The 16,165-nt window shown below is 44.1% G+C and overlaps 1 protein-coding gene across 1 annotated transcript in view; it reads right to left on the bottom strand.

The window, feature by feature from the left end:
* The window catches only part of LOC147455281 (vacuolar protein sorting-associated protein 32 homolog 2-like), a 48,683-nt gene extending 37,169 nt beyond the window's left edge, over positions 1 to 11,514 (bottom strand). Inside the window, exon 1 of the mRNA XM_086514098.1 lies at positions 11,326 to 11,514. Coding sequence (XP_086370224.1) covers positions 11,326 to 11,397 — 72 coding nt within the window. The 5' untranslated portion in view covers positions 11,398 to 11,514. The remainder of the gene's footprint in view (positions 1 to 11,325) is intronic.
* Between the last annotated feature and the right edge of the window lie 4,651 nt (positions 11,515 to 16,165).

Genomic DNA, 16,165 nt, shown 5'->3' with positions numbered 1-16,165 from the left:
AGTATTGAATGTTTGAAAAGTGTTGTTTTAACTCATGGCCCGGACCTGGATGGTTATTTACAGGGGGAGTATTAAGAAGTCTGAGCAATGGTTACCCTCAGCACCTCCAAACGACGCAGGCTGCGGGTTGGGGGGCGTTTGGTTGTAAAAGGCCTCTATATCTCCCGGCCTGAACCTTTTTAGGTTATGCGGGAGGAGTGATGAGGGAGTCGTTGAATATCTCCCGGCCTAGACCTTGTTAGGTTATGCAGGAGGAGTGTTCATCGATGACTTTATGTTTCTATGTCTTGTAACATGCATAAGTGAGCATTTGTGTTGCATTGTGATGTGCCAACCACTGAGTATTCCTTATTGGATGAGATACTTTTGGGAAACCAACGACCCAAGATATCAAGAGTTCCGACCTGGAATGAGACTCTTATTGGATGAGATTCTTCTGGCAAGTCAACGACCCAAGAAATCAAGAGCTCTGATTTGGAATGAGAAAACTAATTGTCCCTCCGAATGACCCTCGAAAATTTTTGAGCTAACTTGAGTTGTTTTGCAAATATGTTGTAATCGTTTGCAATTACTTTCTCTCAAGAGGGAGGGATGTCACAAACTGCTGACGTGTCAAGCCATTGAAGAACGGAGCTAACCTGCAGATCCCGACCAAGGAGCCTAAACCAAGCATAAGAAAAAGAAGCAAAAGAAGTTCCTACCAACTTATGGGACCCCGTCCAATGGGGCCCAATTGATCTCTCTCCACAGTTGCCTTGTTCATGCATGTGGCATTGTAGGTGTTCTCGTGTCAGAAGATCTTATTGAAGTCGAGGTGTCCACCATATAAGAGGCCAGTTCTTGTCTTCATTTCCTCTTCTGTTACCTATTCTGACATGGTATCAGAGCCCTGAGTATTGGTTGATCCATTGCATTTTGGACTTGATTAAGAGAGAAGAAAGCTTGCTGTTTTTTGTCCAATTTGGGGCAGACTTGGGTATGTGGAGACCTTGTGTCACAAACGGGAGCGCATAACAATATAAAATACATTCGGATAAATAGATTTTATCACTTATTACTGAAGCCAAAGGATATAGAGAGAAATAGATAGAGAGAGAGAGAGAGTGAGAAGATCGACACAGTACTGGGGACCAGAAGATGGGCTGGTCCCCCCCCCTAATAGTCTCTTTATTACTGAGGAGAAGTCTATACAAGCACTTGAACCGAACGTATTACCACGTTCGTTCTAGAATAAGACTTGATGGTTCCTAGAAGCCTTAGCTTCCGATTCCTAGGGCAAAACCCTATTCCAAGGAACTTCCGTTCCTTATTCCAAATCCTTGAGAACCAAGGTTCTCGCCTCTCGATCTCACCTTCCAGACTCAGGGCATGACATCCCTACAACTCTTTTCTAACTCTGTTTCCAGAGTCCTCTTCCTGCAGATTAACTCCGCTTTCCTGGACATGAAGTCCTTCCCTTGGGAATTTCAACTTCTGGATTACATCTCGAGAGTCTACCTCTCTTCGATCCGTGGATCTGCTTCCCAAACTTGGGTACGAAACCCTTGGGCTGATCTGGCTCTAGTTCCTTAGAGCGCTTTCTCGTGCAGAGGCTCATGCCTTCCTCTGCTCCTACTCCCTCACGAAGAGGAAGTACACCTGCAATCAAATACTCAGAGATCATAACATGAAAATCGTTACCTTCAAAGTCTCAATGCTCGAAACGGAACTCGGTTCTCGAAAAACAATTCCCCGGAAGAGATCTCTACATAGAAAATCCTCTCTTCCAATCTTACACACAGACGAGGTGTGTTCTCGGGTTCCTTCTCGTAAATCAGCCCCCGTCTACGACGTTTATGGGCTGAAAACACAGAAAAACACCAACTTCTGGCGATGGAAACACGCTCCGTAGGCACTTCTTCGCAAGGGAACTCGCGCATTGGGTCTTGGCGACATCTGGTACACTTGGAGCAGCCATCGGCATCACCGGCAACGTCTTCTTTACGACTGAAATCTGCTGCAGCATCTCCTCCTTGCAAAGATTGGTCTTCCCCCTTGAGTGAGGGCATGTGATGCTTTTATAGCTCCTAGCCACGAGCACGAACGGCTGCTCGCGTAGAGATCGCGGCCGTTTTTTTTCTTTTCTTTTTTTTTTTTTCGCTGTTCTGCCAGAAAAAGAGAGAGAGAAAACGTTGGCTGATCTGTTGCCTTATTTATCAAATGGTTGCCCACTTATTAAGTGGGCGGTCGGCGTATTTTAAAAATAGTCTGAACCTGCCCAAAAACTCAATAAAACCTTATAAGTTAAAAACAATGCTTTCACAGTACTTCCCAGGCGTCCCTGGATGCAATCACATGCACAGTTGCAATGCAGACATAGACTTCCTCGCGGGAAAGCATCTGCTTTCCCGAAAAGCAATCCCGCTTTCTCAGAAAGCATCTGTTTTTCCTCAAAGTTTCCTCTGAACCCATCTTCATTCAAGTGCTTGCTTTTCCTTGTATACAATTCCAACACAGTTCGGAATTTCCTCCTGACTATGGATATTCCCTTTCAGATGCACCCGTCACCCACCTTGTGACGCATCAGGAATACCCATCACCTAGTCCTTTCCTACCGAACTTACGGCACAATCTCCTTCACGATGCTCTATGTCACCCATCCTATACGCATCAGAGATGTCCGTTCGTGGATGGTCAGATACTTCTTCCCGATGCTCCCTATCACCCATCCGATTGGACGCATCAGAAGTACCCGTTCCTGGTGGCCTTACAGATATTCCCTTTCACAATGCTCCCGTCATTACTCTGAATGACGCACTAGGAATATTCTGTACTCGAATGTCTCCAGTGAGAAAAACCCTCTCACTTAAAATTCCAATAATTCATTTAGAATTATTTTTCCTTGGTGTTCCAAGCGAGAAAACCCTCTCACTTATAAATCCAATAATTCATTTAGAATTATTTTTCTGTCAGATAAAGCCAATTTCGCAACATCCCTCTCACTTATAAACAGTTGTCCTCAACTATAGAGGTCCAACTGAACTGCCAAGGAGAAATAGGAAAAATTCCAAATCTTGCTCAATGGTGAGTTGAGCTAGTCCTTCTCAAAAGAGAACTTAAAAATTAAATTAAACAAAAATTCAAAAATTTAATAATTCAATACTTAGCTTACCGGTTCATGTCCTTCCTCTAGTACCTCGAGGATATCCTTCACCAATCATCAAACTTACGAGCCGTGGAAGAACTCATCATTCGCGTCTTTCCAACAGATCGAACATTTCCTCATTCGAGAGTCTGTTAACTCAAATCCACCTTCTCAATCCGAGAAGAATAATCCTCCTAGAAATCAATCTAGGTATCTGTCCTTGCGCATAATCCTGCGCTGTTAGTCTAGAGGGTATTAAACCTCTTGTGTCCTCCCACATAGGGAATGCTCAAGTCATAGAGCATTAAGCTCGATGTCTTTCTTTCACAAACAAAGTTTGCGATCACCTTAAAGAAGGTTCTTGTTTCGGGCCGTCGCTCAACGTAGGCGGACGGTTCCAATCCGAAGATTCTTTGTGCACGGCGGCACTTCCTTCCAATCTTTTCCTCCTGCGAGTTATTACCACCAGCAGTGATTTCTCGACGCCCATTAGAGTCTCTTCCTTACAGAATCATAAAAAATGATTCACCTTGCGAGCATCAATGACGCCTTGCAAAATCTCAGGCAGATAGGATTCTAGCCATAGCATTTTCTGAACGTACGTTCAAACCCAGTTCACAATAGAGAGAACCTTCTTTGATTCTCAGGGATGTTCTCCCATATGTAATTCTTACCATTTTGAAACGGTTGGCGAGCTATATTCTTACGAACATAATAGTTCGAATTTATTCCAACAACGTGTAAATGCTACTTGACCTGCTCATGGAGAAACATATACTGCAACCAAAGTTGCTTCTGTAATGGTAAAAGCACATAGCGTACTCAATGATCAACGATCATCAGAAAACCTGTTCTCCGTAGAGAAACTCAAATTCCTTCTACCGAACACATCTCAAATAGAGATTCTCGTGTCGGAATATCCTTGCGCGCAAAAAGGCGCTCAAGAGAGTATAACAAACTCTCGTCCAGTTCCAAGCATAGGTCTGCATCTTCGTGTGTTATCCATGTACTCAAAAGTGTACATAATTCTTAAGCTGTGTTAGAGTTTCGGTGAACCTGGGAAATTTCCTTCCCTTCGTAAGATCCTTAGAGCGAAGACACTCAACTTGACGATCCCTTGGCTCGATCTTAGAGCAAAACCCGCTCATAGGATTTCAATCCTTGGATTCCTCGAGCACAGGCCGTAGTCGTCGCTTGTTCCTTCCCTCGTAATGAGAGTGTTCATTCACTTGTGCCGAAAGCACTACCATATCTTCCCTTACCGGGTAGGGGGTGTGGGCTTAAAGAGTATTCAAGCTTAATGAAAGCTTTTCTTTGCTGGAAAACTCAGAATGGTTCATTCATAATTTCCTACCCACAATAGCAGGTAATCTGTTCGAGAATTACCGAATACCAGATCAATAGTCGACCTTTCGGCTAGTTAAGCAAACCAATTCATATCAGAAAACAATGTTTCAATTTGATCCTGCTCTCATAAACACTCGAGAGTAGGTAGTCTCGGTTAGACATAACCATACCTCGTGCAAAAGAGCAAACAAGCACAATGCACTTTATGATTTCCGCAAAGATGTAACTTTGATCGAAAACCTGCCCTCTCACTTAAAGTTCGAGGGTCTTCTATTCAAGAACTCAGGAGTTAGATTGAATTCCCTTACTCCAAACTTTCTGTGTTCAATGGTTCCCGTCCCACTACGGGGATTGGATTCTTTGTACACTAAGGTGTACACTTTCAGCTTTTATTGTTGACTCTACCATCTGCTGCAAAGTATTTTGCAGATGCGCCTACAAAATTCGGGCAAAAGTCCTTTGTTGAATTTCTTCATCTTTCCTCCCTCAGAGAGGGTCGAGAGTGCAGGTACCTTGGCAAGAGTGAACCACTACTTGCTTTGTCTCGCTCGTAATCCTATTGGGCAAACTGATCCAATCTTCTTTGATGCCTTCCTCAAAGCGTAGAGGAAAAAAATTTGTTGAAAAATTCAGCCTTGAATTAAATCCAAGTCTTCGTGTAAGTTGCTTGCAGAGCTTTGGTATACCACCAAGTACTTGCAATCCCCTTGAGGTGTTTGGTCACATGCCTCACCTTCGACACTTCTCAGAAATTGCCGTTTGCAAAGGCAACTTCAAACTGTCTAATAAAAGCAATAGCTTTCAAGACATCTTCCCATCCGTCAAAAGTATCAAACTTGACTGGAGTGTTCCTAGGTCTAGAGACCTTCATATCCTTCCCGAAATGACGAGATTTCTTGGCTATGGTTCTGGATTGATGTTCATGAATATTTTCTGGATTCTGAAGGATCTCGAGCATTCCGCTCCTTGGATTCTCTAGGTTCTTGAGCATCATGCTCTTGTTGCCTTGTCAGAGAATCCCAAGTCTTGTGTCGACTTCTTGCAGAGAGAAAAAAAATTCCAATTCTACGAGCTTTTTCCTGCAGGACTTAGGTTTCCGCCTGCTTACTTCTCTCTTGGTTTGTCATGGCTTCTTCCCGTATTTTCCCAGAGTCGTCCTCCTTTACAGAGAAAGAGAGGAGACCATGCTCTGATACCACTATCACAAACGGGAGCGCATAACAATATAAAATATATTCGGATAAATAGATTTTATCACTTATTACTGAAGCCAAAGGATATAGAGAGAAATAGATAGAGAGAGAGAGAGAGAGTGAGAAGATCGACACAGTACTGGGGACCAGAAGATGGGCTCGTCCCCCCCCCCCGTAATAGTATCTTTATTACTGAGGAGAAGTCTATACAAGCACTTGAACCGAACGTATTACCACGTTGTTCTAGAATAAGACTTGATGGTTCCTAGAAGCCTTAGCTTCCGATTCCTAGGGCAAAACCCTATTCCAAGGAACTTCCGTTCCTTATTCCAAATCCTTGAGAACCAAGGTTCTCGCCTCTGGATCTCACCTTCCAGACTCAGGGCATGACATCCTTGCAACTCTTTTCTAACTTTGTTTCCAGAGTCCTCTTCCTGCAGATTAACTCCGGTTTCCTGGACACGAAGTCCTTCCCTTAGGAATTTCAACTTCTGGATTACATCTCGAGAGTCTACCTCTCTTCGATCCGTGGATCTGCTTCCCAAACTTGGGTACGAAACCCTTGGGCTGATTTGGCTCTAGTTCCTCAGAGCGCTTTTCTCGTGCAGAGGCTCATGCCTTCCTCTGCTCCTACTCCCTCACGAAGAGGAAGTACACCTGCAATCAAATACTCAGAGATCATAACATGAAAATCGTTACCTTCAAAGTCTCAATGCTCGAAATGGAACTCGGTTCTCGAAAAACAATTCCCCGGAAGAGATCTCTACATAGAAAATCCTCTCTTCCAATCTTACACACAGACGAGGTGTGTTCTCGAGTTCCTTCTCGTAAATCAGCCCCCGTCTACGACGTTTATGGGCTGAAAACAGAGAAAAACACCAACTTCTTGCGATGGAAACACGCTCCGTAGGCACTTCTTCGCGAGGGAACTCGCGCACTGGGTCTTGGCGACATCTGGTACACTTGGGACAGCCATGGGCATCACCGGCAACGTCTTCTTTCAGCATCTCCTCCTTGCAAAGATTGGTCTTCCCCCCTGAGTGAGGGCATGTGATGCTTTTATAGCTCCTAGCCACGAGCACGAACGGCTGCTCGCGTAGAGATGGCAGCTTTTTTTTTTTTCCAAAAGTTTTTTCGCTGTTTTGCCAGAAAAAGAGAGAGAAAACGTTGGCTGATCTGTTGCCTTATTTATCAGATGGTTGCCCACTTATTAAGTGGGCGGTCGGCCTATTTTAAAAATAGTCTGAACCTGCCCAAAAACTCAATAAAACCTTATAAGTTAAAAACAATGCTTTCACAGTACTTCCCAGGCGTCCCTGGATGCAATCACATGCACAGTTGCAATGCAGACATAGACTTCCTCGCGGGAAAGCATCTGCTTTCCCGAAAAGCAATCCCGCTTTCTCAGAAAGCATCTGTTTTTCCTCAAAGTTTCCTCTAAACCCATCTTCATTCAAGTGCTTGCTTCTCCTTGTGCACAATTCTAACACACCTCAGAATTTCCTCTTGACTATGGATATTCCCTTTCAGATGCACCCGTCACCCACCTTGTGACGCATCAGGAATACCCATCACCTAGTCCTTTCCTACCGAACTTACGGTACAATCTCCTTCACGATGCTCTATGTCACCCATCCTATGACACATCAGAGATGTCCGTTCCCGGATGGTCAGATACTTCTTCCCGATGCTCCCTGTCACCCATCCGATGTGACGCATCAGAAGTACCCGTTCCTGGTGGGCTTACAGATATTCCCTTTCACAGTGCTCCCGTCATTACTCTGAATGACGCACTAGGAATATTCTGTACTCGGATGTCTCCAGTGAGAAAAACCCTCTCACTTAAAATTCCAATAATTCATTTAGAATTATTTTTCCTTGGTGTTCCAAGCGAGAAAACCCTCTCACTTATAAATCCAATAATTCATTTAGAATTATTTTTCTGTCAGATAAAGCCAATTTCGCAACACCTTGGACCCTTGTCTACAACTTTACCCTTGATTACCCCGACCTTTCTTCACCAAGGGGAACAGGATGGAGATTTCAGGATGTGTAGCGTTGCTAGATTGTTTCGGGTTTCCAAATGGAGTTTAGTTGCCATGCCTTTGCGTAAGCGGAGTATGCATGCAGCTTTTAGATCCAAAAGGAAGTCACTTCATTTTCAGCCTTCTTCTTCTTCAAAAAGATGTTTTTGGATAGCAATAGGATCTTCTTCAACACTCCTGAGTCCAACACAACTAGGGACTTTCCTTGCCATATCCACAATCTCCAAAACAGTGCCTCCTCTGTAGTGCAAATAAGGGCAACACGAGAGCCCTCCTCTAAAGACCCCACCACTAACACACTATCAATGAGCATCCAGCCACTGATCAAGAGGCATCTCACCTTGAAAAACCAATCTAATGTGATTGCCAGGATGGTCAGTGCAAGCAAAGTCAAACACTAAAGTGCCATGCTCCGCAACAATCAGGTTGCCGTCGTTAGGGTTAAAAAACGCCCACCAGCCCTGATGAGAAAGTCACTATGTCTCCCAATGTAGCCATGCCAATCAGTCTCATCAATCTCTTTCATATCGGGAGAAACCCCTTTGTGATCCCGTACTTCTGCACGAACCAAGGAAGCATCTGACCAGCGACATAGAGAAAGTGTCGGACCATCATCCCATCTACCCCAATCAATCTCTCTCTCTCTCTCTCTCTCTCTCTCTCTCTCTCTCTCTCTCTCTCTCTCTCTCTCTCTCTCTCTCTCTCTCTCTCTTTTTTGAAAAAATCAGGGCTGTATATTACTAAGTACAATATAATCCCCAGCGGATGCCAAAATAGCCTATCACGTGGGGTGTACAAGCTGAATGTAAGGGTGAGAGCCACTATAGTGACAACTCGACTAGAACAATCTCATGGTGGTCTGTGTGATGAGTGGAGGAGAAACCATCGAGGGGGGGCATAATGATAATGCCATGTAATCTGGCCACCTGTAAGTGTGAAGAAGAGTGGAGATCGGGCCCAACGCCGAAGGAAGGCAAATCGACGAGCCTCGGCTGCTCGAGATGTACCTGAGGAAGAATCCCACTGCCAAATCAGGGTGTGAATGATGTCCAGCCAAATGGCAGTGAGGGTATCCTGAAGGAGCTGTGGAGCCGCACTGAGAATGTGAAGACAACGAGCTCTCCAAACATTCCATAGTGTAATGCTAGTGATGACTGAAAAAACTTCATCACGTGTCTGAGGATCCCCCTGCCAAGCTATCTGTGGTAACATAGCCAAAGTCCCTCGCCGATAACCAGCCGAGGTAAGCATAAGAGCTGGATCTGTGTCTGAGCCCTCGTAGAAAAGATGCGGTACGGGCATCGGCATCAACCATGAGACAGATCCCCAAGTAAGAAATCCATGCTGAACACCGGCTCTGCTAAGTAAAAAGCAAACTGCTAGCCACACTACATGAGAAGATGAGCATGACCAAAGACAGTGTGCAAGTGACTCATGTAGTCGCAAAGGACAGCGAGTACATAATGGATCATGACCCATAGTAGCTAGCCAAGTCCCAACTGGAAGTCCTGCATGTGCAATCATCCACATGAAAAAAGAAATACGACGAGCCGCATGTAAATCCCAGATGGCTGACCAAAACTGTTGTAGATAGGCATGGGAAAGACCTGAATGCAACCAGAAACGCATACGAGTGGGCTGCTCTGGGTGCTGTCTCATCAATGCTAATCTTCCAATTCTGAAAGTGTACTCAAAGAATGATACAGGTGCACCGGTGGGGTTAGAGTGAGGCCAATGCCACTCTCCTGGGTCCCAATAAAGCTGAGATAGGGCACGACCCTCCCACACCCAAAGCCTCCAAAGTGCGGCATCAGCGGAAGCGAAACGGGGGTCAACACAACGACGCTTCTCGCGGAATCCAACTACTCGTACGGCCTCCCATCGAGCGCCGGGGTAGACAAGGTGCGGAGAGGTGGTATCATATGTCAATCTAGCATGAATCCCCTGAGAGTAGTCAGTATCAACTGTGAACAGCATGGTGTCTAAACGAACTAATAAGAGAGTGCTCTGAGCAAAGAGACCTTCCCAGCCACTATGTGGAGGCATCTGAACCGTGCCGTGCATGACTGCGTCCCACTGTGAAGGAACGGCGGAGTCAATCTCAAGCAGTCTGTCTGTCACCCCGCGACCAATGTCATAATGTTCTGCCACAAAATCTGCATCCAGCATACGTGTCTCATGAAACAACCGCATAGAGGTAGCAGGGCCAGTGTCCCAAGCAGCCCAATCAATGTGAGTCCTCTCTCCAAGCTGACGGGGTGGATTAACCGAAGAATCAAGAACTGCATCATTCCAAATGAGAGGCTGGCGCTCAATCTCCTCACGACATGAGGGAGGTGAGAGTATGATAGCCCGTCGCATGGAAACCCAAATCTGAAGGAGCGAGCGGATGAAGGGTGAGAGAGTGCTGGTGAACAAGGGGGCATCCGTAAAGAGAAAACGATACCCTGTATGCCAAGTATGACCATCTCTAGTGCCGAGGCATGGAGTCGCTGTGCAAAGAGCGGCCTGAAGAAGCATCTTCCAAGGTTCTTGGCCGGGAAAAAGACCCCGAACAATAAGCTTGGTAAGAAGGGCGCGGCTCTGTAATTCTGGATCAATAATGCCAAGGCCTCCCTCTGACCTAGGACGAATAATCGTCGACCAGCGAACTCGAGCACAAGTATCAGTAGTCTCTCTCTCTCTCTCTCTCTCTCTCTCTCTCTCTCTCTCTCTCTCTCTCTCTCTCTCTCTCTCTCTCTCTCTCTCTACCAATGAAGTACATCCTGGAACAACGCCCAATGCCGGACATCCGTGGACATTGATGTTCATTTTAGCTTTTATTTTACTTCATTTTGTTTTGTACCCACAAATTGTATTAGATCCACGAAGATTGTATCAGTTTGGTCTCATAGGTCATCTTGGCCTTTTGAAGACGTTTAATATAACATTTCCTCTCTCTCTCTCTCTCTCTCTCTCTCTCTCTCTCTCTCTCTCTCTCTCTCTCTCTCTCTCTCTCCATGTCGTCAACTTTGATCGAGACAAGATGGTAAAGGCTGATTTATAATACAACAAATGTGCCTAACTCCGAAATGGCCTAGAGAGAAGCCTATTAAAGGAACTCAATTATCTGACCAAAACCACAAAAATGCCAATCAAGGGCAGGGGCAGGTCCCACCAACAGCCCACAGACAGCCAACAATGCAATGGGTGGCCAGCCTGGGGCAAAGCTCTTGGCACACATGCTAGTCTAGAGGATGAGAAGCATCAGGTGTATCTTGGCCTTTCCATCAGTCAAGTCAAGCTAAAAGAAACTAATAAATACTATTAAACAAAAACGTCCAGGTATAAGCTTCAAGAAAGGACCAAACCATTACTCATAATGTTCTACACAAAGTGCGCCTCCAAACTACCCAATTGTAAAGAAGAACTTAAGCACACCAATAGACAGACTAAATCAAGTGGTGATAGAGAGTTGCTAATAGACTGAGCGACTCGTAGCCCAGAGGAGGTGTACTTGATCTACAAAAAAGACAAGACTAACACACTCACTCTCTCTCTCTCTCTCTCTCTCTCTCTCTCTCTCTCTCTCTCTCTCTCTCTCTCTCACACACACACACACAAGGAGATACGATACCTCGTTTAGTTTATCAAGAGTAGCGAGCGTTGTGGGTTCCTGCTTGGGTTTTCCAAAGAGCCGATTGAACATCTTGCACCTTCAGAGATCAACGTAGGCAGAGCAGAAGGCCGGATCTGATCTGATGATGACGATGCCAACAAGTAGGCTAAATATGCAGCTAGCGCTTACAGAAATAATGCTTTTACGCCTTCACAAACAGTAGCCCTTTGGTTGTATTTAATTTTCATAATCCAATTCATGTGCCACGTGTAGTTTAAGCAAACATACCAGCTAGAAGAAGAGAACTTTCAAACCCCTAAGACTTGAACTCAAGACGTCTTACTAAAGAGGGAAATGGAATAAGAGTACTACTACACTCGGGTGATTGGGTGGGGGGGACAAAGCAATCCTGCTCCTTGTTACGTCGAGTGTATTGGGTGAGTATCTAGAGGTTGAAAATTTTCTGCACCGCAAGGCGCATACTCAACAGGTTCATGCTCCCAAGTAAATATTACACGATCAAGCCGGCAAGGTTTAGAGACTAGGAGCAAAGGAGTGGGAGAGAGGTGGGAAGGGTAGGGTCTCATGCAATGGCATGGTAGGAACTTGAGCAAGTGCCCACAGTGGGCAGTGGGGGGGGAAGAGAGGGAGCACAGGAGGAGCGTGAAGGGAGGTGGTATGAGCAAGATAATTACCCCACCTTCTTAAGGGCAGGTAAGTATTTTAACTGCACAATCCCGAAATCAAGCCAGAGGGAATCAAATATTGGACGCCTAATAAGGGACCCCATCCCACGGAGGGCATAGGGGATGCTTTCATAAGAGGCCCCCAATTGGTGGAGGTTCCCACAGTGGTGAGAGAAGCAAAAACCTAAACTCAAGGCGGTAGCTTACATCACAAAGAAACTGGGAGAGAACTATAGAAATAGCATATGTTAGAGGGCAGCCCGAGGGTTTAAGTGTTAATAGATTTGCCAAGAAATTCTCGGGGTTTAAAGCAGATGTTTGTAGGAGTGTGTTCATACCATAAGGTCAGCAATTACCAAGGCAAAGATTAGGTGTAGGGTTTCAAAAGGCAAACAGCTGACCAAAGATAGAGTTTTTAGGTGAGAGTGAGTGTAAGGGTATGGGGTTGAATTAAAAAACCCATTAATGCAGATAGTGATACATGTGTGTGTGTGTGTGTGTGTGTGTGTGTGTGTGTGTGTGTGTGTGTGTGTGTGTGTGTGTGTGTGTGTGTGTGTGTGTGTGTGTGTGTGTGTGTGTGTGTGTGTATTAAACTATATACCTTATCCACAACTTGAACCACACGATTCGAATAGAGAATTGACAAAGATGAATGAAAGTGAGTACATACATTTTTTTCCCAAAACTTTGTACATTTGAAATGGAATTTTGATGTTTTTATTACATCTAAGAAGTTAAAATGAAGTAGCAATAGTAGAAGTTTTCCTGCTAAGAGTGGTCGAGCAGCATTTGAATTCAAAGATAAAAGAAGTCGGAATCCTTACCTGCAGCAATCATGCAAACAAAAAAATCATAAGCATTTTTGTTTAGTCATGGAATGCAGGTATAGGACGGACCCAACAATTGTCGTCCATGTCCCTCTTATCCATGCATTTGAATCTGTTCACTAATGACAAAAAGTTATATCCAGAGCCATGTTTGCTTATGGAGGTAAATCCTCTAGGCTTGTTAAAAAAGGCATAAAAATTTATTATTATTGAAAAAAAACTCCCAATATTTAGCCAAGGAAAGAGCAGGGAACAAAACTATCCCTCAAGGTCAGGAGATACTCATGTTAAGCATAGTGTTTAGCGGAGTTTGGAAAAAGAAAACTATTATCTCACATAGTTTAAAATTGAAAAACGAGTATTTTTTTATAAAAGATTTTAGCTTGTATTTCGTACTCCGGGTTACGCATAACCGATGCTTTATTGACCAAAGGATGCCTTTTACTTTTTATGCAAAGTATTATGCAATCTAGTAAACAAAATGACACGTCTGTTATTGTATATACACTGTGTGAGTGAAAGTGGTTATTAACACTTTGCATTCTATGTTAGGAGAAATTACTTAAGTAATTTATCAAGATATAGTGTTAATCAATAAGTGACATGAACCAGTTAATAATTTTAGTTCCTTAAAAAGGGAAACTGGATGAATAATGTAAAAAAACCACAATGTTGTCCACCTAGGAGGAGGATGAATAATCCACGGTTTTAAAAATCATATATTTTTCCGCCATAAGAGTTGCCTTGAAGATGGATTGGTATTTTTCGACCTTCGAGATCGAGTGCTCGCCCATAATTTTGCCCAAGTGTCAGGACCTTAAGAGGTTTACTCGGTGACTTCGACAAGCAAGGAATGACTGAGTGTTAGTTAGGTAGCACTAAAGCATTGCATGCTCAATGGGATATTAACCCAATCTTGAGAAAGTCTTCTTGGAAAGAAAACAATTCGTAATGATGAGGGCAGACTAATGCGCCATGAGGTAGCTTAAGCAATAGAGGAATGGCTACTGTCTGAGCAGAGATGCATTAGAGTGTATGAGGGAGAATGGGAGAGATTGTAGGCAATCCTCAAATAGCCAAGCATTGAGATGGATCCATGGAATTGGAGCTAATCTCTTTAGATAGCTGATTCCAGTGTTAGAATTTACAGCTACTGGTAAGCCGTCAATTCAGTCAGTGAAATTGGAATAGAATATGGAAACTGAACTGGAATACTCTACTGGGACGAGAAACAGACTAAATGACTCGAAAAGTGTTTTAGATTCAGATTCAGAGTTTATGAAGAACGAGTACAAGGTATAACAGGCTGAAGCACAATTGACTACTGTAGTAATGATTACAGAGTAGAATTACAAGTGAAGGGATTGTAGCTCACGAATAGTTTCGGAGACTAAGAGTAAGAAGTCAAAAGACAAGCAGCCCAATTACAATGTAATGGGTCCTCTTTATAGCCTCTCGAAGTTACTGTGGTAACTACCGTGGTAACTATCGTGGTAATTACTAATTGATCCACTGTTCGGCTTTTAGGAGACAGTTCCCGCCTGTTGAGACTGTCTTCGCCGTCTACATCCTTCCCTCCTTTCTTGAATTTTGGTATGACTCCAAAATTTCTGGAAAAAAATCCACCGTCTGATTCTTCTTAGGTGTTGAGGAACCTCTTTGCTTGCTTGCTGGGTTGGCCGATGTTCCTCATGAGTTGGCCTATGTTCCTCATGATAGTACTCCTCTGAATTTGCTAACTCTCCTGGTATTGATAGCTTTATACCATACTTCATGCTTGTTGAGTGCTTGACACCCCTATAGTTGTAATTCCAAGGGTACCCAGCCAAAGAAATTCTAGCACCTTACTTGGAAAATCCACCGTTTGATTCTGAATTTGGTTGGAAAAATCCACCGTTTGATTCTGAGAACGGCTTGAAAAATCCACCATCGGATTCTGAGATGAAACTACACAGTATCCTTCCACTGAAGCCGCTTCCTCTTGCCCTTCGATCGTGTTGGTGTTCAGAAGTCCCACTGCTAGCATTGTCCTTCTGGATAAGTCTATAAATGGCCTCCTGCTCAAGCTGATCCTGCCTTTATGTGCTCATCTCTAATTCATAAGGCGTGAGAGGATGATAGGTTTTGGTGTCGGGATCATAGAGCGTGCGTTTGCCTTTTGTCAAACGAGTTCTGGTCAATTTATGACGATGCGAAGCTGTATGGATCCATCCTTCTGGAAGAGGCTGATTTGTTTTAAACGTAGCTTCAAAGAGAGTCTCAACCATCTCTCTGTACTGGGTCCCATGCTTGATTTAGCTGTAACATCCTTTTCATGGATTTTAGAGGACTCCACAATAAGTTGCAGCAGCTGGTTTGTGATCTTGGTAAGACCTCTAAGCTGGATTTTCCATTGTCCCATACACAGCTTGATCCTCTGCATCTCATCCTTTAGTTCCCCAGGATCATTTAATTGAAGAGCATCATTGAGTAGTGTTTGCCAGGTTTTCCATTCTATAATGGATCGCTCATACCAATCCTGAAGATCATCAGTGATATTATAGTATGTGAGCCAATCTACTGGTTCTGGATGTTGAGGATACAGTGCTGGGGAAAACCTAGGCAGCTTAGCTTCTCTAGCTGGTAAAGCATACAGGAGGACTGGGGAATCAGGTACAAACTCCAAAAAATTGAGGACAGCCTGGTTCTCCTACTACATCATCTTTCTAGTAACTATGACAAGCTGAAACAGTCTTCGGAGAGCAGTTGCTTGTTCCCCTACTGTCATTTGAGTTTGAGGCCCCTTACTGGTGTGAGCCTGATCTTCAATAATAGCTTGTACCCTTTGATCCAGAACTCCCCTGGCAATTTGCATTTGTAGTAAAACTTCTTTCAATTGACTTCTGACCTCTTTCATACATTTATATGTTGGCATGTTCCCCAGCAGGAGTTCTAATTCGATGGCTAGGGAATGAAAGTCTGCAGTAGACTACCACTGCCAGTGTGGATTAGCTAGTTTGTCATTAGAGGTTAGTACCCATTCAGGTACTCTCTCTAGCAATTGAATTCTGCTAGGATGCTTAGGCAGTTGGCACACCTCCTGGTCATGGAAAGCATTTGATTTCCAATGTTGGACCATTTGTCTGGCGCCGACATATAGTCGCTGAAATCGTTCAAGATCAGAAAGCAGAACATCATCCTCCAGATACATCCTAGTTATAGGAGCTTGATGATGTCTTAGTCTCTTGTTCAGTGTGATGAGTTGTAACGAATGTTGCTCATCACCTTTCAAAACCTCAGTGACAACTTTACCTTTCCCCTTCTCATCCGAACTGTGTTGTGACTGGTGTACTGGTGAATTCCCAG

The sequence above is a fragment of the Adiantum capillus-veneris genome, chromosome 6 (genome assembly GCF_014529385.1).
Source record: "Adiantum capillus-veneris isolate H3 chromosome 6, ASM1452938v2, whole genome shotgun sequence".
In the NCBI taxonomy this organism is placed as follows: Eukaryota; Viridiplantae; Streptophyta; class Polypodiopsida; order Polypodiales; family Pteridaceae; genus Adiantum; species Adiantum capillus-veneris.
Note: the sequence above shows the minus strand (reverse complement) of the source record. Positions and strands in the feature narration are given on the sequence as shown.